Source organism: Lycium barbarum, chromosome 7 (genome assembly GCF_019175385.1).
Source record: "Lycium barbarum isolate Lr01 chromosome 7, ASM1917538v2, whole genome shotgun sequence".
NCBI lineage: Eukaryota > Viridiplantae > Streptophyta > Magnoliopsida > Solanales > Solanaceae > Lycium > Lycium barbarum.
The window spans coordinates 39,120,067-39,145,017 of NC_083343.1; the positions used below are offsets into that span (position 1 = coordinate 39,120,067).

The 24,951-nt window shown below is 40.6% G+C and overlaps 2 protein-coding genes across 3 annotated transcripts; one reads left to right on the forward strand and one right to left on the reverse strand.

The window, feature by feature from the left end:
• The first annotated feature begins 12,519 nt into the window (after positions 1 to 12,519).
• On the forward strand, positions 12,520 to 15,474 carry LOC132601467 (rop guanine nucleotide exchange factor 12-like). The gene is made up of 7 exons (XM_060314547.1): positions 12,520 to 13,585; positions 13,720 to 13,836; positions 13,991 to 14,145; positions 14,230 to 14,304; positions 14,391 to 14,657; positions 14,734 to 15,054; positions 15,136 to 15,474. The coding sequence occupies exons 1-7, from the start codon at positions 13,306 to 13,308 to the stop codon at positions 15,472 to 15,474; spliced, it is 1,554 nt and encodes a 517-aa protein (XP_060170530.1). The 5' UTR covers positions 12,520 to 13,305.
• A 492-nt stretch (positions 15,475 to 15,966) lies between these two features.
• Positions 15,967 to 21,118, reverse strand: LOC132603398 (aspartate aminotransferase, cytoplasmic). 2 transcript variants are annotated; one of them, XM_060316432.1, is made up of 12 exons: positions 20,794 to 21,112; positions 20,436 to 20,507; positions 19,695 to 19,756; positions 19,529 to 19,612; positions 18,689 to 18,788; positions 18,482 to 18,602; positions 18,070 to 18,233; positions 17,797 to 17,934; positions 17,168 to 17,289; positions 16,984 to 17,078; positions 16,716 to 16,836; positions 15,967 to 16,270 (listed from the first exon to the last, which is right to left on the reverse strand). In XM_060316432.1, the coding sequence occupies exons 1-12, from the start codon at positions 20,848 to 20,850 to the stop codon at positions 16,186 to 16,188; spliced, it is 1,221 nt and encodes a 406-aa protein (XP_060172415.1). In that variant the 5' UTR covers positions 20,851 to 21,112; the 3' UTR covers positions 15,967 to 16,185. The 2 variants fall into 2 exon arrangements, with proteins under 2 accessions (XP_060172415.1, XP_060172416.1); XM_060316433.1 differs by having other exon boundaries at positions 16,219 to 16,582; positions 20,794 to 21,118.
• Between the last annotated feature and the right edge of the window lie 3,833 nt (positions 21,119 to 24,951).

A 24,951-nucleotide genomic window follows, 5' to 3' on the forward strand; every position in this document is an offset into this window, starting at 1 on the left:
TCTCATTCTATGATAGTTGATCGTCCAAGGAAGATATAATGAAAATGATTATGATGATGATGATGTTGAGGATACTTATGTACTCAAACACACACACACACATATATATATACCCGGCCATATAAGCTCGGTGTTCTTAATAGTCATACTTATATATATATATATATATATATATATATATATATATATATATATATATATATATATATGCACCACTGCAGTAGGATACAGATGACGCTGAGCTTTGGTAGGGCCAGGTATGTTTAACACCGAACCTTATCATGGTCGGGTATGCAAGGCACCAAACCTCTATGGTCGGGTATGATACTTCTAAATGTATAAATGTATAAAATGGAAGTTTCCCATTAGAAAGGGGGTAAGTAAATATGATGAACGTCGCTAGAGGTATACAGGGCTATTTCATTCCATAACTTTTCTATCTTATGTTATTTCATATGCCTCTCTTATGTTTATTGATTATGCTTTACTTGGGAAGATGTCCATAACAGGTATGAGTCCAAGATACGAGTAGAGGATGATCAGCTCGAGCTTCCACCAGGTCCGATTAATCTGATTAATAATTCGTATAGAGCAAAGAGGATAGCAGAAATGAAGTTTCAACCACTAAGGGATAGATATCATCCATATTCTCAACCCGAAAGGTCCACCTTCAGATCGGATAAGGGAAGGAGTGGTCCCGGTCCCAGTACAACAGGAAGTGATAGATGAAGCGATCGCGGTTCGGGAAACAGGGGTTTACAGTTCAGAAACAGCTCCGCTGGGGGGACCAACACCGGTGAAAGTCTGAGGTTATCTGAATATAACTTCAATGTCGACTCGGCTGCCATTGTAGCCACAATCGGTCATATTGAAGGAGTGAGATGGCCAAGGACGTTATGAATAGACCCCTCACAACGGGATTCGAACCTGATATGCGAGTACCACCGTACTCACGGACACCGAACCGATGATTGTAAAGGGCTAAGGGATGAAGTACCATGACTACTAAAGAATGGTCATCTCCGAGAATTCCTGAATGAGCGAGCAAAGAATCACTTCAAAAATTGGGAACCCAACAAGGGGAATGAATCGGAGCAACCTCAACATATGATCAACATGATCATCGGAGGAGTGAAATGTCACGACCCAGCCCAATGGCCATGACAGGTACCCGGAGCTAGCGTACCGAGCACCACTTAACATACTTCTTCCAATCTTATCTCGGTGGACCACATATCTAACTCACAATTAACATAGCTAAACGGGAATAAACTCTCACATAAAACTCATTTATACAATAATCATCAACTCCGCCCCACATACACATATACAAGCCCACAAGGATACAAAATGATATACAAGATGTACACTAGTGAGGTCACGAAACTTCTACTATCCACACATGTATACAAGACTCTATATAGAGTACTGGTATTCACAAGGATGGGACAGGACCCCGCCATGCCCCAAATATATCCACAAAAGAAAATACCAATAGACTGCAGCTCCGAAGTAAGTAGAGCGCTCCTGAGAATCTGCTGATGAAGCTCCTAAGGATCCGAACCGTCTCCCTGTCTACCTGCGGGCATGAACGCAGCGTCCACAAAAAATGGAAACGTCAGTACGAATAATGTACCGAGTGTGTAAGGCATGAATAATGACATAATAAAGATATAAGAAGCAGGAGATAAAGAGACAACCTGTACATCTGATTGCCTCTTAAGGCAGATATCATGCATGGTTAACTTATCTTTTTAAAATATGATCCACATGTATATATAGTATATTGTTGTGGAACGTGTGTGTGTGTGTGTGTATATATATATTGTTGCGGAACGTGCAGCCCGATCCGTATATATATAAGTGCCGAGAAATGTACGACCCGATCTATATATATAAGTGCCGAGGAACGTACGGCCTAATCCATATATCCGACATCTGGGCATCTGGGCATCCGGCATCCGGGATAATATCATAATATGCCAACTGATCAGGTGGTTATGTGTATATAACTGTCACACCCCGATCTTGCTAGGGTGTGATGGGCACCCGACCCTTACTTAGGGCCGAGCGAACCCTCAGACTCTTGCTGCACATAAAATCACGTCAAACTTTTTAAAACAAATAAGTTAAAGCACATAATTTTTTTTTTTTCAGAAATATTCTTTTTCGTAGCTTCCAAGCCGAACAAATCTAAAGTCATACAAAATTCAATACATAACACAGACTGACATATCGCCTGACGGAGCCGCTTACAGACTGACAACTAATACCCACTATTGTGCGTGAGAAGCGCAACCGGGATTACTTACCCGAGGGTTCCATCTCTTTCAGCAACGAGGATGCAGAAGGCATCATTCAACCGCACAATTATGCATTGGTAATCTCTACACTTAATTTTAAATCACAAGTTAAACGTATTTTGATTGACCCAGGTAGCTCGGCCAACATCATCCGGTGGAGAGTGGTCAAACAGCTAAGGCTACTCGATCAGATCATACCGATAGCCCGGGTGCTCAACGGGTTCAACATGGCGAGCGAAACCACGAAGGGGGAGATCTCTTTGCCGGTTAACATTGATGGCACTATCCAGCAAACGGTGTTCTATGTAATCGAAGGAGATATGAAGTATAATGCATTGCTGGGCAAACCTTGGATACATAGCATGAGGGCCGTACCGTCGACATTACATCAGCTGCTGATATTCCCGACCTCGGAGGGGATAAAAACCATCCGAAGTGAATATCCCGCTGCAAGGGAGATGTTCGCGGTCGAGGAAGCAACACCTCAGCCCAAAAAATCGGATCAAAAGGAAGAAGATTCAACCGGGGGCAAGGACACCAAATAGCAACTAAAGCACACGGGGTTGGATCTGGGATATGAAGAGGATGATTTCGGTGTACCCAGATCATTTGTCTTGCCGGATGACTCGGATGCAACCAAGTCAACAGTAGAGGAGTTGGAGCAAATCACCTTGTTCGAATATCTACCGGACAGAAAGGTATACCTGGGCACGGGGTTAACCTCGGAGCTCAGGAACAAGTTAATTAAATTTCTTCGAGCTAATGCTGATTGCTTCACATGGTCCCATATAGATGCCACCGGAAGTAACAACTCACAAGCTCAGCTTAGACGGGAGGTTTCCCCTGGTGAAGCAAAAGAGAAGGCCCATGGCAGAGGCGAAACACGCCTTCGTAAAGGATGAGGTAACAAAGCTTTTAAAAATAGGCTCTATCCGGGAGGTAAAGTACCCGGACTGGCTAGCTAACGTAGTAGTGGTACCGAAAAAAGGTAATAAATTTTGAATGTGCGTTGATTATAAGAATCTAAACAAATCATGAAGGATTCATTTCCGTTGCCTCACATCGATAGAATAATCGATGCGACGACCGGGCATGAGATGTTAAGTTTTCTTAATGCTTACTCCGGGTATAACTAAATCCGGATGCACCCGGAAGATCAATAGAAAACATCCTTTATTACCCGGTATGGGACTTACTGTTACAAAGTCATGTCTTTTGGATTAAAAAATGCCGGTGCAACTTACCAACGCCTAGTTAATGGAATGTTCGAAAAACAAATAGGGAAAACAATAGAAGTTTATATTGACGACATGGTGGTCAAGTCCCTGGAAACAGAGGACCATTTAAAGCATTTGCAGGAAACCTTCGATGTACTCTGCAAGTACAACATGAAGCTTAACCCGAAAAAATGTGCCTTCGGTGTCCAGTCCGGTAAATTTTTGGGTTTCATGGTGTCAAATCGAGGGATTGAAATCAACCCGGATAAGATCAAAGCCATCGAGGATATTGAGGTGGTGAATAACGTCAAAGGAGTGTAGAGGCTCACTGGAAGGATAGCGGCGCTGAGTCGTTTCATATCGAGGTCCTCGGATGAGAGTCACCGCTTTTTATCCTTACTAAGGAAGAAGAACGACTTCGTTTGGACACCGGAGTATTAAAGAGCTTTGCAAAAATTGAAAAGGTACTTATCCAGCCCGCCGCTACTGCACACACCAAAAGTGGACGAGCACCTTTTTCTCTACCTTGCCGCCTCCGGGGTAGCGGTAAGTGGTGTTTTGGTCCGAGAAGAATCAGGTACACAATTCCCCATATACTATGTGAGTAGAACTTTAGGGGATGCGGAGACCCATTATCCCCACTTGAAAAAGTGTGCATTGGCATTGGTAAGCGCTTCTAGAAAGCTCAAGCCTTACTTTCAATGCCATCCGATATGTGTAGTGACTACTTACCCCCTAAAGAACATCATACATAAACCGGAATTATCGGGTAGACTAACTAAATAGGCCGTAGAGATTAGCGGATATGATATCGAATACAAGCCTCGGACGGCCATCAAGTCCCAGATCTTGGCCGATTTTGTGGCGGACTTCACCTCGGCTATGGTCCCCGAGGTTGAGAAAGAACTTCTGCTAACCTCGGGGAAAGCTTCAGGTATTTGATCGCTACACACGGACGGAGCCTCGAACCTCAAAGGTTCCGGGCTAGGAATCGTCCTTAGAACCCCCGCCGGGGATGCTGTTCGACAATCCATTAGAACTGTTAAATTGACTAACAATGAAGCCGAGTATGAGGCTATGATTGCAGGTTTGGAATTAGCTCGGAGTATGTGGGCCGAAATAATTGAGGCAAAGTGCGATTCTCTCTTGGTCGTTAACCAGGTGAATGGCGTCTTCGAGGTCAAGGACTAACGGATGCAAAGGTATCTGTAAAAAATCCAAGTGATACTACACCGATTTAAAGAATGGACCATGCAGCATGTACCGAGGGTAGGGGTGTTCATGGTTCGGTTTGGGTCGGTTATTGGTTAAAACCATAACCAAACCAATTTAGTCTGTTTTAAAATGTCTAAAACCATAACCAAACCAAGTAAAATAATAACCACCGGTTTGGTTATTGTCGGTTTGGTTCGGTTTTTCGGTTTATGACTAGCCGTGACAATTCAAATATTCTCTCTCTACATTCTTCAAATTTCTTATGAAACTCTTTTTTCCTCATAGCCCACAAGGGTGAACTTTGCTGCATATTGAGGGAAAGACACGCTGTTGGTAAATCAGGTGGACCAAACTTGCAAAGCAGTTTAGATTCAAAAGAACAAGTCAAACAGAGGTTTCAAAATACAAACAACCCTTATGCTTACGACTTATTAGAGTTGGGCTTGGATTGTTGGACATATTCTTTTAAGACATGGGCCTTAAAAATAAGTAGACCCAAATTAAATTAATAATTAAAAGGTATAAAATATCTTTAATTATTTATGAAAAACTAATATTATACATATAAATAATTATAAATTTTATGCATATAATTATCGGTTTGGTTCGGTTATTTATTCGGTTATTTTTTACTATAACCATAACCAAACCAAATATTATCGGTTTTTCAAATTTAAAACCAAACCAAACCAAACTAAACCAAATGTCGGTTATTTTATTCGGTTTGGTTAAATTTTCGGTTTGGTTTTGATTTTAACCAAAACTGTGAACAGCCCTAACCGAGGGAGCAGAACAGCGAAGCCGACGCATTAGCCAATTTGGGATCTTCAGTCGAAGGGGAAGAAATCAACCCCGAGACTACGGTGCACTTGATGAATTCAGCGATAGAAAACGAGCATGCCAAAATAAACACAATGGGTTTAACTTGGGATTGGCGCAACAAGTACGTCGACTACTTGCGAGACGGAAAGCTCCCGAGTGACCCAAAAGAATCACGGTCACTAAGGACAAAAGCTGCGCGTTTCTGCTTAGTAGACGGCCAATTGTATCGACGGTCTTTCTTCGGACACCTGGCCAAGTGTTTGGGTCCCGGAGAAACGGAGTATGTGATGAGAGAAGTGCACGAGGGGACCTGCGGCAACCACTCCGGTGCTGAAGCCTTGGTTCGAAAAATTGTCAGAGCCGGTTACTACTGGAACCGGATGGAGGAAGACTCAAAGAATTTTGTCCGGAAATGTGACGGGTGTCAAAGACATGCCCCGATGATCCATCAGCCCGGGGAGTTGCTACATTCGGTGGTGTCACCTTGGCCCTTCATGAAGTAAGGAATGGACATTGTTAGTCCATTGCCATAGGTACCAGGTAAAGCCCGTTTTATTTTTTTATGACTGACTATTTCTCCAAATGGGTTGAAGCGCAGGCCTTTGAAAAAATTAGAGAGAAGGAAGTCATTGACTTCATATGGGACCACATTATTAGTCGTTTCGGCATCCCGGCTGAGATAACTTGTGATAATGGTCCTCAGTTCGTGGGCGGCAAAGTCAATGATTTCTTCGAAGGGTTGAAGATCAAGAAAATCGTATCAACCCCATATCACCCGTGTGCGAACGGACAGGCGGAATCCACGAATAAAACAATAATTCAAAATCTGAGGAAAAGACTCGAATCGTCAAAGCATCACTGGAGGGAAGTACTACCGGAGGTATTGTGGGCTTACAGAACCATATCGAAATCAAGCACGGGAGAAACACCTTTCTTGTTGGTCTACGGGGCTGAAGCCCTCATTCCCGTAGAAGTTGGTGAACCGAGTCTCCGGTTCAGGTACACCACCGAGGAGTCAAAAGAGGAGGCCATGGCCGTAAAACTCGATCTCACGGATGAACTTCGCGAAAATGCGTTGGTCCGTATGGCAGCCCAGAAGCAGAGAATGGAAAGGTACTACAATTGGAGGGCCAATTTTCGACATTTCCAAGTTGGGGACTTGGTGCTTCGGAAAGTTACCTTGAACACCAAGAATCCCAACGAAGGAAAACTAGGTCCGAACTGAGAAGGACTGTACAAGATAACCGAGGTAACGGACAAAGGATCGTATCAGCTGGAATCCATGGACGGGCAACGGTTGCGCAATAACTGGAATGTGGCTCATGTGAAGAGATACTACTGCTAAGGTATGGACACCTCGTGTTTATCTATTAACCTTTTTCTTTTTTGCAGGAAGTCAAGTACGGGATAAAGTTAGGATCTTGGTCTGAAAACACGTGTTGCACTCTTTTCCTTAGTACGGTTTTGTCCCAAAATGGGTTTTCCGACAAGGTTTTTAATGAGGCAACAAGTACAACGTGTTACTTGACAAAGACAAAAGACAAACGCTCGGAAACTCGGGGCCACACCTTACGAGTGGGGATAGATAGTGCTTACCCGATCCTGTAGCTCGGATAAGCACTAGGGGACTACTATACCCACATCGAGGTTTACCCCGGTTAATCGAAAACGGAGGAGCTCAATAAACCAAAATCGGATCTTCTGTATTAGGTTCCGATGTAAGGACCAAACGATCAGAATGAATCGTGTCCACTTAGTATTTGCTACGGCAAAACCAAAATCGGACCTTCAATATTAGGTTCCGATGTAAGGACCAAACGATCAGAATGAATCGTGTCCACTTTATTTGCTACGGCAAAACCAAAATCGGACCTTCTGTATTAGGTTTCGATGTAAGGACCAAACGATCAGAATGAATCGTGACCATTTAGTATTTGTTGCGGCAAAAGCAGAAGGAAACGGAAAAAATTCTCATATCATGTACGTACAAATACTTGCAATACAAAGATTATCGAAAAGTTTGAATTACTGTATTTCGAATGTCTTCTTGTTAAAACACCCTACCCCGGTGATCACCGCCGTATTTCGGCATCGCTTTATTCATATACCCTATTCCGGGCACTACGGTCGAAATTCGACAAAGGCAACAAGGTCACAATGAACCGAGCCAAAATCTTTAAACACCCTCGAATGGGGACTGCTACATCAAAATTTGCTAAGGCTGGGATTCAGGTGTCCGAACCTAATCTATGACAAGTTAATAGCCGAAAAATACCGGCCCTAAAAAATGCCTAACGTGATTCGGAGACGTCTGAATTCACAAAGCATTAGATAAGTCCCCCGGACAAAACGTACCAGACAAAGAGAAAAGCCAATACTTAGGCACAGTCCGAAATAATGACTCCGAGTCTCTGCTTGTCCTTAAAACGGACCGAGAATTCGGGCAAAAGTCATAAGCATTCAAGCAAAAGAATAAAGAAAATCTGGAAAAATGCATGTTCCATTTATGTAAGGTTTTTACACCGGAAACCCCTATGAAGTCGAAAAACAAAAATCAAGCCAAAAAGGCAAACAACAAAATAAAGGCTAAATACAGGCCCTGGTCTATCTGGTATGGCTGGATCCGGAGTGTTCGGACACTGTCCGCTCGAAGCCTTCGGAGTCAGTATCGAGGGCTCTTTTAGCTTCGTCCTCGACCCTTTTAGCTTCGAGTATCAGGGCTGGGAGATCCGTAAAGCCATGCTCGGCTTGCTCAAGGGTGACCCTCCGAGACTTCCACCGTTCATACTCCACCGAAATCGTGGTATGAGCCTCGGCAGCCTCCACACTACTAAGGGTTTCTGCCCAATCGGCCTCAGCCTGGGCTAGCTCGGTCACTAATTCATCCCGCTCTCCTTCAAAGACTCTTTAGATTTGTGTGGCCGACTCGAGCTCGGCTTGGAGAAGGTCATTAGCCTCGGCCGTCTCCTCGAGTTCGGTTCTCAGCTTGTCACATATTCGGGTCCTTTCCTCGGCTTTTTTCTCGAACACCCTCATCCTCTCCTTATACTTAGCACTCTCGGATTCAAGCAGCTGATGCCTTTCGGCTATGTTCACGGTATCAGACTTGACCGAGTCAAGCTCCCCCCGGAGTTGAGAGATAGTTTTTTCGAGCTCACCAAGCCTCGAAGAAAAACGAGCGTTATCTTGACTGAGGCCGACTTTTTCCGCTTCTAGAAGTCGATTCTTCTCTACCATCTCGGCCAACTCATTCTCTAATCGAAGGTTTTCGGCCTTCGCCACGTCGAGCTCGGGTTGAAGGTTGGAAAGGGCAACAGCTCTGTTCAATTCATCCTCCTTCACCCGCAAAAGGTGCTGGAACTTCTCCGTTTCTTGACCTTGGGCATCCAGCTGGCCCTTAAGATCGTCAACTTCTTACTGAGCACGGACGAAGGCTTCGTTAACAAGCACCACACTCTGTAAAAGAAACAAGAAGTTAAAACTCGGATAAGCGAGAAATTAAAATTCCCAATGAATTATGTAAGGATAGCTGACCAACTTACTCGATTTCCCGCGTGCATGCCCTCGTTAATAAAACACTGCCAGGGGACTCCGTTCATCTTTCGTTTGTCCGAGTCCGAGATGAGGGGCCTCAGGTAGCTTGCTACTCCCACCGGACGAGATAAAAAGCTGCAGTCCTCGGGGACCATAATCACGGCCGACCTCGTCCTCCTAGGTTCCACACTTGGAGCCGGGAAGATGCGCACCAGGCTATCCCTAGCACCAGTCTCGGTGGAGCGGCTAGCCGCCCTCGTGACTCGAGGTATAGGGAGATCTCCAAAATCGGCAGCTTCTCCGGTAGCAGGAGGAGTATCCGAGAACATGTCATCAAAATTATCCGACCTTGAAGCTGGAGTTGATGAACCCGGAGCGGCCTCAGCAGCCTCAGTAGAGGCAGGGATCTTGGAAGTTGCACCAGTCTCATAGCCGGGCAGTGGACCCACATCCACTGGAACTTCGGTCTCAGGGACCAGCTCAACCCTCTGATCGGCTTCGGCTGCTGGCGCATGCCCGGACCTTCTGGTCCTTCGCAAGGGGGTTTCCTCGGATGAAACATCACCTGAAATATCAACAAATTCAATCGACCTTAGAGGAGTCGGGTAATGAATTTCTTCCCCACCTATGTGCAAAGCCGGAGCTGACGGTCCTTCCTCGACTGAAGGAAGTGATGAAATGGTGGTACCCTCCTCCGGAATTGAAGCAACGGAAGGGGTCACACCAATCCTCTGAACGAGGAGCTCGGGCTCTGTTTCGTCTCTTAGAGTCCAAACGACGCTCCTCGCCCTCTTTTTCGGTTTCTGCCCTTTGTTCGAGGGCTTTTTTCTCTTGTTGGCGGCAACAATGATACGGGATGTACCCGCTGAATCGAACTCAGGTGCCGACGCAGCGGTTCCGGCCGCTGGCTCCGGTCTTCGGTTCACCGAGCCCTTGGGTAAACCTGAATGTCGTAGATGTTACGAAAGGAAAAGGTAGAAAATGCAATGAATACCGATAGAAGCAAAGTATTACCGTGGTTTTGAGCGACCCATCGGCCACGCGACAGGAGTCCCCATGTCCGTGCTTCGTGGGTGTGTTGGCTAAGGAGAGCACTAACCCATTCGTTGATGTTCCGGACAGCCGAAGGTATCCACGCCACGGCCGGTATAAAGAAGGGGACAAATAGTGAGAATGTGAAAGGACTAGTGTTTGACAAAGCATTCAAAAGTAATTATTAAAAGAACTGAGACTTACAATTATCATTCCACCTCTCCGGGAAAGGCATGTAGTTGGCCGGAATAATGTCCGCAGTCCTCACCCGGACGTAACGCTCCAGCCAACCCCGGTCTCTATCTTCGAAAAGATTGGATTCCGGCTTCGCTTAGCGAGCTTTATTACACCCCCCAGAACAACCTCAGGGAGTATAACCGGATAAAGTGAGCCAGCGTGAACTCCTTTTTCAAGTTATTAGCCAACAGCCGGAGGTAGGCCACGGTCCTTCAGACAATCGGACCAATCTGGGCCAGGGTTACATTATAAGTCCGGCACATACCTAAAATAACCGGGTCGATCAGGGGGTCGAGCTTGAGTGTGAAAGGATAGGTGTAAACGTATAAGAAGCCCTCCCGATGGTCGGTGATTGATTCATCAAGTCCGGGGGCAAAAACTTGTACCGGACAGTTATCCCATCAACAATCAGCCCGGACTAGATCAAGTTTGTCCTCGGTAATGGACGAGGGGTACCGTCTTACATCAAACCCCCTATCGAAAACCAGAGAAGGTTTCTCAACCTCGAAATCCTTGTTATAGTTGGGTCTGGATGGTACAATGTCCAAAGCAGTGGGCTCAAAGGCGAATTTTCCCTTGGGTTGAGAAGTTGGCTCGGTTTCTTGAGAAGAAACCGAGGGAACATCATGGGAGGTGGTTTCGGTGTTAGCAGACATTCGGAAGTTATGGAAAAGGAGATTTGGCGAATTCGAAAAAGAAGTTAAAAAATAGGAGTAAGGGAGCAGTCAAGAAAAAATTCAAAATGGTAAGAGTAGGAAGAAAAAGAAGCAGCACTTTCTAAACAAAAACAGCTAAAGAAGAAGTTGGTGGAGTTGGTTTCCTCTCACACAATATAAGCAATGAATCAGCAAGAAATATGAGATGGAGGATGATTAGAAGTGATGAAGTGAAGAAATAAAGTAGAGAAGTGAAGTGAAATGAAGACGTAAAATGGAAAAATGAAGAGGCGAAAGGCATTATATAGATATGGGGATCGAAGCGGTTTCAGATCCCAGCCAATCGGGGAATGCCACGTGTCCCACAATTAATGAGAAGTGACTTGAAACAACGTGCGTTACGGCGGTTGTCAGAGCTGACCATCCAGGATGAGACACATGGCTGATGATAGAGGGACGTGATGCAACTATTCCCGCCAAAATGAAAAGATAATAACAAGCATATGGAACCACCGGTTTCTTGATTCATCCACTTCCCGTTACTCCGGTACAACTACGGTCCGGAAAGTGTGGGGACTATCTGTATACGGTAAAAATCGGACATATGCTAGACCAGTGAGACCGGAGATCGAGGGAAGAAAGAAACAAGCACGAGCATGAAGACTTTCTTTCGGACCGGAGAAGTGCTTGATTCGAAGAAAGTGAAGGAAATCGTTAGGTCCGGTATCTCCATAGCGAGTTGATCGTGGTCGTTGGTCCGATTGGTCGTGGCCGTTGTCCCGGTTTTTCATGGTCGTTGGTTCGGGTGATCCGTTACACAATTGCCACGCGTCAAGACCGTTCTGCCACATTGTACTGCCTATCGTACGGGTGTCAGACCGTACGACCCAACCTTATCCTTTTAGGGTTTTTCTTTATTCAAAAGGGATTTATGTTGTATGAGGCCCATAAGGCAAAACTATAAATAGGGGGCATTACCCTACTTTCAAGGGTTGACTTCTTCAGGTCTAGAACATTGTAATAGCAAAATATATAAAATCTCCCCCTCTCATTCTCTGATTTTGGTCCGGATTCAGTGTGCTCTTCTTTAGCTTTATTCAATTAAACAAATATTCATACATTATTAAATACATACATTTAGTGCAAACAATCGATTATTATTCACTTGCCCATAGCATATCCATATCCATCTTCTTCCAATCAAATCGATTAAAGATCATTCACATATCCTATACCTCATTTACAAATTCAATTGATTACCTAAATTCGGGGTAAACAGTACCCAGATACTAGTTTACTATATAAGTCGAGGACACATATATGACAAAATGATCTATTCAGTGTAACGCTTTATTGGATAGAATAAAAAAATAATTACTCCATAACGTATACTATAACCCAACACATGACTAATAGTGTATCTTAACACAATTACAGTTGAAGATAAGGTGTGTGTATTCAAGTATTAGGTGGTCTACGTTCGTCAATCATGAGAAGTATTGACTGACCGTTAAAGATTGTGCTGGGATAGTAAATATCTCATTCTTACTGGAGAAATAAGACAGTTCATTTCAAATCCGAATTAATTGGACCCAAATACATATCCGGTATCTATAGGATAAAAAGAAGTGTTGACTGGAGTGTTGTGTTGAGAAGACCATTAGTATGAAGAGCCAATGTCTTTTTCCACATATGGAACAGATGGATTCCTATCTCAAAAGACAGTTCGTTGTCCATTGTATGCTTTCCCGGGCTTTGTGCTACAGGTGAAAATTCAACCACATTCTACTAAAACAGACCAAGAACTATTATGTGTTATTTATTATTCTTTCTCTTGTTTTCACAAACCCCTTCATCAAATTCAGGAAAATAAGAAACCCTTTACTCATCATAACCATCTTTGGCTTCTCATTTTACACCAAAAAAAGGAGGGGTTTTCTTCATTTTCCGTTTCTATAGACATTCTTTGAGGGCAAAAACATATGTACAAAAGGTTTATCTTCATGCATTTCACGAATATTGCAACTAGTAATAGTTAGGGAGGAGCCACATGATCCAAAGGGTCTCAATTGAATCCCTTTGTCGAAAAATTATACATTACAAATAGGGTAAAAAGTTTTTTTTTTTATATTTATAAATTGTTGAATCAAGGGAAGCTTCTCTTATAACATCAAAGGGGTCAAAATTTGATTAAGGTCGCCGGTCAAGATCTTTGTGGATTCTTGCATTATTTTTTAATCTCCTAGTTAGATTCCCGACTCCACCTCTGATTAGGGAATTAGCACAAAAATGGTTAACGAAGAAAATAAGATTCAGAAGTCGAGGTCTTTCAACTTTAGGAAGATATTTGAGATTCCAAGTAGATTGGCACATAGCATTGGGGGGGAGAGTGGTAGTGATGATGAAGAGGACATGGATAACAACATTGACAATGTCCAATTTATTAGCCAAGGAGGAATACCTTTAGAAAATCAACAGATGGATTGTGCTTTTGATACTGAACTTGTTTCAAGCTTGACCAAGGGTGGACCTAAGGCAGGAAATCCCCAAAAAGACAAAGTACCTTCAGGTTTTTACCTTTATTAATTCTTGACATTGTTTTTCATTTCGAGTAAAGGATTATGTAATTGATATCTTTAAATTTGTATAACAAAACTACATGAGGCATTTACTTGATGCAAATGTTTCTTGTTATGGATTCAGACATGGATATGATGAAAGAAAGGTTTGCAAAGCTGCTTTTAGGAGAGGATATGTCAGGAGGAGGAAAAGGTGTTTCATCAGCTCTGGCTTTATCAAATGCCATTACCAATCTAGCTGGTAACTCTCAAATAATTCCTTGCTCGTATTCGACGTTCATGTAAAGTTCTATTATGCAGTTGTGAGACCATGTTGATTTATGTTCTATCCTTGTATGTAATAGATGGAGAGCAAAAGAAAAGTTTCTAACTCTTGATATGTTCTCATGTTATAGCTTCTGTTTTTGGGGAACAATCGAAATTGGAGCCTATGCCTCAAAAGAGAAAAGAGAGGTGGAGAAAAGAAATCGACTGGCTTTTATCAGTGACAGATTACATTGTAGAATTTGTCCCTGCACAACAAAAATCAAAAGATGGAACAAACATGGAGGTCCTATTTCAGTCTTTTCCTTCCATTTCTGCTTCAAGATTCAAAGTAGAAATAGTAAGATAAATCTCATCTATGTTTTAACAGATAATGGTTACTCAACAAAGAAAAGATCTACTGATGAACATCCCTGCTCTGAAGAAGCTCGACGCAATGCTCATTGTGAGAACCCTGCAGTTATGAATATTCTACTGCATTAAGTGTATCAAACTCTAATTCTAGATATATAAATGAATGACAATCTACAGGATTGCTTAGATAACTTCAAAGACGCAAAAGAATTCTGGTATGTATCGAAAGATGCTGATGAATCTGAGAAAGGTGTGCAGAGGAGTGATAAGTGGTGGCTACCTACTATCAAGGTTCCACCGGAGGGCCTCTCCGATGCATCCAGAAGATGGCTACAATATCAGAAGGATTGTGTGAACCAAGTACTCAAAGCATCCATGGCCATTAACGCCCAAATACTAGCAGAAATGGAAGTCCCCGAAAACTACATTGAATCTCTCCCCAAGGTGAGAAGACACATTTTAAAGGGAAGATATATTTTAATTAATATACTGATTCTTTCTGGTTGTGCTCTATTTCTAGAATGGTAGATCAAGTCTTGGCGATTCAATCTACAAGAACATCACGGTCGAGTTTTTTGATCCAGAACAATTTCTTTCAACTATGGACATGTCATCAGAACACAAAGTCCTCGACCTTAAAAACAGAATAGAAGCATCTATTGTGATTTGGAAGAGGAAGATGCACCAAAAAGACGCAAAGTCTTCATGGGTTCCAGCAGTGAGTTTGGAGAAGAGGGAGCTATTTGAGGAGAGAGCAGAGACTATCTTACTCCTGATAAAACACAGATTTCCTGGAATACCTCAATCTTCCCTTGAGATAAGTAAAATCCAATATAACAGAGTAAGTAGTATATATCATGCTGGCTCTCTACACATACTTAATGATTATATTGATTGAACATGTTCACCTTTATGACTGTAGGATGTGGGACATGCTGTTCTAGAGAGCTATTCGAGGGTGCTAGAAAGCCTAGCCAACACAGTTACATCGCGTATTGAGGATGTTCTATACGCAGATTCTGTCACACAAGATCCATCACTTGCAATAGCAAAGTGGAACCCTTCAGCTGATTCTTCACCTCAGCAACCACTAAGTGGTATGTCCACTCCCAAAGGAGAGTCAGAAATGTTAAGTTCTGCAGCAGAAACCCCTAACTCAATGACTTTATCAGACTTCATGGGTTGGAATATGGAACAAGGAGAGCCAGACATAACTAAGAATCATTCGACGGGTAACTTGGACGCTTTTTGCCAAAGATGATAACCAATGTCGTCAACAAGTTTTCCTACATTGAAAATGGCCTAACAAGCCCACAACAGAAGAAAGAAATCAAAGTTTTGACTCATAAGAGGAAAAAGAAAAACCATATCAATGTCTAAATTCTCCAATCCATTGTATTTGGCTTATATCCTGTGTCTGTTAACTGTTCTTCTTTCAGAGCAGATAGGAGAGTTCAAGAACTTATCCGTTTGGTCTTAACGTTTTTTCCCTTTTCTATTGGATTTTAGCTTTTGGAAAGTGTTCCAGATGAAGTGCTTCATGTCCATCGTGTGAAGCATGACCCTATAGTTTTAAGTAGATATCTTTCCCGACGGTGAGCAGATTTAGGATTTTTTTTTTCTTTTCTTTTTTCAAGTTCATGCTAATATTTGTTGATGTGCAATATATGAAAAACTATCTGTTGATGTGCAATATTCCTAATTCATCAATGATACTTAGAATGTTTGGACATAACCAAAATGCTCAAGCAAATTAAGAATTCAGGACATTTGGCCTGCGCAGAAAACTTAATTAATTTGACAGAAAATGATTTGCTTTCCATCAAATCCCTTTATGATGAGATTTCCACATCTTACATCCAAAATTATGTCTAAATAGTCACATAAGTCTTATTTAACATCAAAGGGTAAGAAGGCGTTCAAGGAAAACAGACTTAATATCTCAATAAAACTGCTCTCGAATGCAACTGATCTAGGCCGCCTTAGCAACAGCAGCATGCATGGCATCAGCAAGATGAGGCACTGTCCGAGAACTCAGACCTGCCATGCTAATTCTCCTGCAAATGATAAAGAAGAAAATGATTCCTCTTTAAAAAATTTAAGGAGAAAATGTCACTAGTAATGAGGATCTTTTATAACCAAAAACCTAACTTCAACAAAAATGTTCCACAACTGAGATACCAGAGTAATAAACATGCCACTGATTGAAAGCAACTCTTTTCGAGAATCGGTGTGTAATTTGGAGGGAGGGGAAGAAAAACAGAGCTGCATTCTCTTCTGTAAAGTTTAAAGTACTGATTGGATGACAGAACTGAACTTTCTGATGCTTCTATTCCAAACTAAAACTTTCAGTCTGAAATTTCCCCTTACTAAAGAATTCAAGCAAAAACAATCAATGATAAGCACTTCTAAGTTCCAATTCATTAAAGTTTCTATTGACAAAAGAGATCCACGGTAACAAACTAAACAATAAAATGAATATCAACAGTCAGATGTCCTTACCCATCAGATGTCATGTAAATGTGATACTCTCTAGTCATGAACGCGACTTGCTCAGCATTCAATCCCGTGAAAGTAAACATTCCAATTTGCTTGATGATATGACTCCAATCACCTGGTGTACCTGCAAAACAGAATTAAGCTTACCTACGTCCTAAACGGAACAATTACATGTGTTCTATCCGGAAAAAGTTCTTATAGCAGTAGCAGTCACACTAACAGACAGACACTGTATACGTCAGTAGAAAGAACAAATCAGAAGATCAGATACCTCGAGCTTTCATGGCATCAAAGAGCTGTTGGCGCATGCTAATAATTCGGTCGGCCATTGCTTTCAGCTCAACTGTCCATTCGTCGTACATTTGTCTATCACCAATAGATCACAACCACGTCAAATTGTAGAAGCTATAATATCTACTGACAGAAAAAAAGAATCTTGTAATAGTTGCACAAACCTGTCCTTGAGTATAGTAGCAACAATAGACGCACCATGAATTGGTGGATTTGAGTACATTGGCCTGATAACCAGCTTTAGCTGGCTTTCGACTCTGCTTGCAACATCTGCATCTTTGCAAACCTATAACACAAAATTTTATACTAGCCTTAGTCAGCTTTTAGTGTCTATAGCTAAAACTCAAAGAAAATGACAGTTTTTTGCTAAACATACAATCCTGTACAAATCCACTGTCCTCTCTTTCTTTTCCATTACAATCTAAGTGGATTAGGAGGCCCTCAAAGAAAGCAATAGGGCAAGAAAGAAAGAAAGGATCAAAACATCACGAGCAGCACGCAAAAGAAGAGAGAGGATAGGCAGAATTGTACTGAGGCCGCAGCAGCAAGAAAACAAAAATTGCACATCTTCCCAGACAAAGCAGCCTTCCGATCTTTTAAATCTGGCTTTCAATATCTTTAGAGACTGTGTTCATTGTACCAGCAGCAGAACTTTTTAGCTTTTCAGGGAATACAATTTGAGTAGTGTATTCAAAGAAAAACAGTATTTTTAGACATAAAAGCATGATAATTCTTCAGCCACCAATTTAATCACTTAATAAAAAGGGAGTAACTAAACTGACGAAGGACTCACAATGCTAAGGGCACCAACACGCTCTCCATACAGTCCCATGTTCTTGGCATAACTCTGAGCTGCAAGACATTCACCACCATCAGCCACAAACATGCGAACAGATTGTGCATCTGCATCTAGGTTGCCACTGGCAAAACCCTGCAATAAGAAACATATATTACAGTAGGGGTCAGTTGAGCAGCACATTAATACATAGTTTTGGGCTTCAAGTTATTTGGCAATCATTCTTAACGAAGTATCACTTCAATCTCAAAATCCCATCTTAAGCTTAACCTGATAAGCACTGTCAAAGAAAGGTAACAACCCCTTGGACCTCATCAACTGCCTGATTTTCTCCCACTGGTCAACTGTTGGATCAACGCCAGTTGGGTTATGAGCACATGCGTGGAGAAGAACTATTGCCCCAGCGGGTGCAGCAGCAAGATCATCCAATAACCCTGCAGGGATTAAAAGCAAGGGAAACCATAGATGAGGTGCTTACATCTTTAGCAAAGAAGCAAAATCAGATGATAAATAAAGATCTGGTGCTAGCTACACATAAAATATAGATCTTTCCAACCACGACTAGGAGTAAGTCCAATAGTGCATAAAAAAGAGTCCGTTCTTTTATATATAAAAAAAATCTTTTTAGAATCTGTTCTTATTTACAACTGTAGTACCTTAACAACATTGGTAATAATAGTACCTTGAAAATCCAGGCCTCGTGTTGCTGGGTCATAGTAACGATAATATTTTACTGAAAGCCCAGCTAAAGTGAAAACCTTCGGATGGTTTCCCCATGTTGGCTGTGGTATATATATAGTACGCTGGGAACAAGACAAACGGTAGAATCTTCATTCAAGTGTCATTTTGATTCAGACATACAAAGGGAAAGAGTGTAAGGAATACTTACTTCATGATAATGCTTAGCCAGAAACTCAGCCCCAACCCTCAAAGAACCTGTGCCTGACAAGCACTGAACAGTGGTCACCCTATTATCTTGAATGGCAGGGCTGCACAAATACATAAGCACTGAAATGAATAAAAATACATATAAATTTATCTGCTGATGTCCTAACAAGTAAATTACACATAACTCAACTTAACAAGGAGTAATCGTGATAAAAGATACATAATTCTTGATATCACATTTATCAAAGAGGAGAGAAAAAGAAAATTTAGACCAATTTTCTTCTGATGCAAGCCATTATAATAAAATGAAATACAGAAGAATAGGTCTAACAGGTATTCAGTTTCTCTACTTGGTAAGGGATAAAGCAACTCTGATCCAAATATCAAGCAAGATAGAAGGAAGAACGTTGAAGGTTCTTCAGCATTTCTTTTTTCTTTATACAGATGATTGGTTCAGCTAGACGGGTCTAAATGGACTGACATGGATAATGAGCATTCAGTAGCCGATCCAGCTAGCTTGGCATTGAAGCATAGTTGTTGATAAGTGGTTCAACAGCCTTTCATTATCAAGACCTAGCTCATTTTTGTCCACGTCAGTGCTAATAAAGGATATATGCAGGACATTTATCGATTATGTAAAGGAAATGGTGAAACCGTGCTCAAGACACTACCACTGTTTCCATCCTACTGTGTAGCTTCCAATAAGAAAAGGTGACCGAAGAAAAGAGAGAAAAGCAGATATGGATTGACTCTCTTGTACTAGAAAGTTTTAATTTAAAGTACCAAATGCACCCATACTCAAGCATTTACGAAGAGCAGCTACACCAGAAAATCTTCAAACCTGTCAGCACCAAATATAAGCTTGGCACTCAGTTTGTTAAAATCCGCTAGTCCAGTAATTGAGAGATACTCCTTCACCCGAGACCTGCATTATAGCAGCCTTAGATTACTATGTTGGTGTCAAGTGATATCTCAACCATAAGAGAGTCTCTAATTTAGCAACTCACGTGTCATTGACAAGCATTTGTTCAGCTCGTCTCACCACATTAAGAACAAGGGGCTTTCCTTCCTGCCTTATTTGGCATCAGAATGTGTTAGCAGATTTTCAAGCTTTACAATAACATTTCCCTCATGATTAAAAGAAACCAATCACTAATAAAAAAGCGCACTTCAACCTGTCCCAAATGACTGAACGTTTAGAATTGCTAGAAAGATTAGGAAGACGGAATTGAAGAAGAAAGGCTTTGACGTGATATCACTGTCCTTAAAGAGATATTGCCCTTCAGGATTCAACAAAGCCCTAGTATACTGCAGATTTTTCTTAAGCAACTTCAGGAGTCCTTACATTTATAGAACTAGAGAGATGACTTTTCAGAATAGTCATGCTCTTTCACAAAAAGACATGTGTCTGTTCGATTTAAGACCTCCTAATATTACAAACTAATTCAACAACAAGTACTGGTGGTTTGTCTTCATTATGCACCAGCGAGAAAATGTAGTCATATGTATTTATCAGCATATTGTGTTTGATTACTGTAATGTACACAATAGACACATAGAGGGAAACAAACCATTTCTATAGATGTGTATATATCAATTTCTTTTTTTTTTCTTTTTTTTTAGTTATACATAGGGGGAGGGGAAGGGAAAATAGGGGAGGGAATAACAAGGTGAGGAAAAAAATACATTCAATTTCAATATTAAAGAAATACAAGTAAAAGGAAAAAAAGAGATTAAGAGTGAGGGACCTCAGTTCGGTATGCGCCAACACCCAAATTCACTTTCACTGGGCTGCTATCTTTGTTGTAAGCGACTGTTACCTGTTTTATTGAATCAACACGGCAGAAAATAAAATAAGAACCACCATCAAACACAAATAGATTCTGTATACATCAAGTTAAAGAATCAGCCACACCACTCTTACCAACTCATCGTGAATTAAATAAAGAAAAACCTAGATAGCAGACATAAGAAAAATGAATATCTATTAACGGAGATAACGATCCATGATCCATGCAAATCAAATCAACCCATATATGCCGATATCAAACTTTGACCAAATCAACTAAATCCAGTAATATCTATATAGAGTGAAAAAGGGGGTACCCCTAAGATGGGATCTTCAGGAGCACGAACAATATGGGCAAAAACTGAATCTGCCATTGCAAAATGATGAAACAGATTTCTTGGATTTACAGAGAAGATGTGATGCAAGTGTGACGTTGAGGAATTTATCAGCACACCCTCTTTGATAAAAAGTGTGAATTGTTTTTTTTTTTTTTTTTGCAGAGAATATTGTTGGCTTCTTTGGGGCTGCGTGGAACACGCCACCTGTAAAGTGTGACACAGTGGGCAGTTCAAAACCGGGGACTACTCCAAAACTTCTCTTTCTTGCTGCCCAATACAGCTTTTACTTTTTGCCCTTTTCAATGTGAAATGAAAACACAAAAAGAAAGAAAATACAGACTTCTATTCTCCTCTTCCCAATTTGTTTAATTATCAGCACCGCTTTAAAAGGCAATTTTGTAACTCGCCTTGCTTGAGGCTCCCTTAGAGCATGATACTCATAAAATGTCTCAAGACTCATGTGTGGGGTTTAGTTCTGTAAAGCTTAAGTTTTAAGCGTCCGGTTATTCGTTCTAAACAAGTCTAACACCTAACAGTTCTTACAAAATGATGTGTCAAATTCCTTAATTAACATTATTGATCCTCATAATTTTTTAATAAATAAATGATGCTTAATACTCTCTCTGTTTTTAATGCGTGTCAAAATGAATGACCTCTTTCCTAATTTGGAAACAAATTCACTTTATGAAATGATTTACAACCACACAAATATTCAAGACTTATTTTGAACCACAAGTTTCAAAAGTCTTCACTCTTTCTTAAATGTCGTGCCCAGTCAAATGGGTTCACATAAATTGAAATGGAAGGAGTAGTTTTTTTCACCTATAGAAATAAGAAGATTGAAAGTAACTCAAATAATAAGTCGTAATATTGCATATTTACTATTTGAGAATACAATGAGGGTGAATATCACTTAAAATTTCTTTTAAGAATGCATAGTCAAATTTTACGTTTTCACTTGTCATTGGTCTTCATGTGTTTTGTCCTGTGTCTCAAAATTATCATATATTATTATTTGTTATTTGAAAATAATTTTATTCTTATTCATGAAGTAATTACAATACTAATAAAATTTATTGATTTTTTTTAGGAATTAAATTGCATAATATAAATAATATTTTAAGAAATTGTGATTCTTTTATTGTTTGAAAGCTAATATGTTAGAATTGATTTGCATCTCACAATAGCTTTTATATCATTGCATTATCTATACTTGTAAAATCATGTTAGAAGTTTTGTTTTCTATGAGTTTCTTTAATCATGTTTTTAATTTTTTTAAAACTATTAATATATTTATAATTTTGTGTTATTATACTATTTTACTACATTATAAGTTAAAAAAATTAAAATTCGTGGGGCTTTAGCCCCATGCCTTGGAGCTTACATTTCGCCCCGTGTTAAGTAAAACGCCATGCCTTATCCCTGCCTTTTAAAACACTGATTAACATTTTATTTTTTGTGCCTTAAAATAATTGACGCATTTTTATATTTAAAAGTGGGATGGTTTAGGTAATTTATTTGAGATATTTAGACTTTTGCTTGCCAAGTGTCGTTCCTGACGCCACGAACTGCAGCCGCATGGGCAGTTAAGAACGTGCCCAGTTCTCAGGTGTGCTTCAATTTATTATATTTAAAATTTAAAATAAGGGCAAAAATTAAGCTCTACACTTCTAGGTTTTTGCTTTCCTCAACGACAAATGTGTAACTTCCAATCATTAGAAAAAAGGATTAACTTTGTCCCTTACTATGTAAAAAAGATTGATTTTTCTTCGTTATATTTTTCGCAAAAATACTTTTATAATTACTTAAATGGTTTAAATATATCCATGTAGTTATTTCAATGGTTCAAATTTATCTCTCTTCCGTTAGGGTTGTCTAAAGCGGACACCCAATTCGACATACTATTGGCATTTTGATGAAGTGAATGTCACTTGACATGGTGTCTCATTGCCCAACCCATTTTACCTTCTTCCACCGTTAACACTTCCACCATGATGAACCCCAATATAATCTATGGATAGACTGAAATGTTCCACCATGATGAACCCCAATTCGCACCCTACGCATGAAGATAGAACCTTTGGAACATTACTAGATAAAGGAAAATCAGTTTTTTCCTCAAATTGTTTTAGGTGTGATCTTAAAAAATTATCCCTTACTCAGAATAAGACCTTCAAATTACTCAGAAAATAGAGTAAAACAGTAACTTAGGCTATGGGACATTTGATAAGTTTTATTAGCATAAACAGATTTGGGATAACAATCTAGTACTATCTTATCTCTTATTTAGTTACTAATTCTGATATAACTTAAACACCAAATCCAGGACTATTTTATACCTGCCAGATTATGGAATAAATAGTAGTGAGATTAACAATCCCAACTAATAAAACAATAAAAATGACAAAAATATCTCTGAGATCCTTCAATCTTTTTTCTACATAGCTTTTCAATTTTCACATCCTTTACATAGCATTGGTAAAACAACGACGCTGAATGTATCTCTGCTCTTTGGAAGGTTTCTTATCTTCTTTGGATGCAGAAGCTGTGTAGGGGTGATTGAAGACCATCTTTGCCATTAGCCTTCCATTTTGCTTTGCTCACAAGGTTAATTTTTTTTTTCAAAACCTATTTCTCTTATCCTTTTGTGTCAGCATTTATAAGTTTTCTGTCACATAATTTGGTTACAGTCCTCCTCTCTACCAAATAGCAGACATCAGAACTTTTTTCTGAATGCTACGTTAGCACAACAACATACCTAGTGCAATCTCATAAGTGGGAAGTAGGGTCTGGGGAGCGTAGAGTGTACACAGACCTTATCCCTACCTTGAGAGGTAGAGAGATTGTTTCCGAAAGACCCTCTGCTCAAGAGAAAGCATGACAAAAAGCCCGACAAGAATTGATGAAAGTAAAGGAGACATGGCAAAATACTATAAATAAGCATTATGAAGATAAGTAACAATAAATGCAGCAAATTTGTAACACCTCGTACATTCGAGCTGAGGTTTGACTCATAAGACGGAGGTATAATGGACCCCATATGAGTAGTGTAGAAAGGGTGTTTGAAACCTAATCAAGTCATAAGAAGAGACCTTGGGCAAACTAAAGTCGGAAGCTATCGTACGGAGTATGTTTTCAAGTGAATTTGCACCAAGTCTCACTTAAAGTGAGTATACGGAAAATCTATAAGGAATTTGGGAAAACTTCCTTCATGAAAGTTGTAGATCTTTGATATACCTTTCCAACGGTATATTATAGAGGTCAAACGGACATCTGTACAAAAATTTAAGTATTTGGCCGTAAAAATGCCCAAAATATCCAGCACACTGTTACAGTTTTACGGTATGATTTATGGGCCGTAAAATTGTCAGACCCAAAGTCGGAGGGGCATGACTGGAACCCGACCGTAAGGCCAAGCGCCTACTTGTAATATCTGCCATGCATTGCTCACAACACCTAGGCCGACAACGCCTACATATACGGGACTAACGAGTAGAAATTATGTCAACCATCATCAACTTACGAAGCATGGACTATAACCATACATATATATACACGGGCCGACAAGGCCACCATGAGGATGCATAAGTCATAACAAGGCCGGCAAGGCCATACCAAAAGCTGTACATACTAGTCTTGAGCCGACAAGGCTATACGTAAGAAACCTGTACACAGGACACATATCTACGAGCCTCTAAGAGTGCATCTAACTGATATAACGGTCAGAATAGAGCCCCGCCATACCCAAAAGATACATGTATTTAATGCATACCAAAATGATAGCAAAGAAAGTCCGAAAGTAGTGGAACTCGCCGGTCGACCGCTGAACTGGAGCAACCTACTGATAGGGTACGTCAATCTGAGGAGTCGGGCCTGCAGGCATGAATTCAACGTCCCCGTAAGAGATGTCAGTTTGGAAAGTGTACCGAGTATGTAAGGTGGATAAACATGACATAAAGTTAACATAAGTATAGCTAACATGAATAAGGAAGACTGGAAGGGAAAGGACCTAGAACCTGGATCCTCTGATGGCGTACATTATGCATGCAGACTCTTTTACATATACATATACATATATAGGCCTCTGTGGGCTAGTATCATATCATATACGCCGCTCTTTAAGCTCATCTCATCATA

What these genes read in the sequence shown, in the direction of transcription:
- LOC132603398 (XM_060316432.1), bottom strand. Translation starts at nt 20,850, where the DNA reads ATGGCAGATTCAGTTTTTGCCCATATTGTTCGTGCTCCTGAAGATCCC. An exon ending in CAAATGCTTGTCAATGACAC is followed by an intron (nt 19,613 to 19,694) that starts GTGAGTTGCTAA and finishes GCTATAATGCAG; the next exon opens with GTCTCGGGTGAAGGAGTATC. An exon ending in ATTTACATGACATCTGATGG is followed by an intron (nt 16,271 to 16,715) that starts GTAAGGACATCT and finishes TATCATTTGCAG; the next exon opens with GAGAATTAGCATGGCAGGTC.
- LOC132601467 (XM_060314547.1), top strand. Translation starts at nt 13,306, where the DNA reads ATGGTTAACGAAGAAAATAAGATTCAGAAGTCGAGGTCTTTCAACTTT. An exon ending in AGCTCGACGCAATGCTCATT is followed by an intron (nt 14,305 to 14,390) that starts GTGAGAACCCTG and finishes GACAATCTACAG; the next exon opens with GATTGCTTAGATAACTTCAA. An exon ending in ACATTGAATCTCTCCCCAAG is followed by an intron (nt 14,658 to 14,733) that starts GTGAGAAGACAC and finishes CTCTATTTCTAG; the next exon opens with AATGGTAGATCAAGTCTTGG.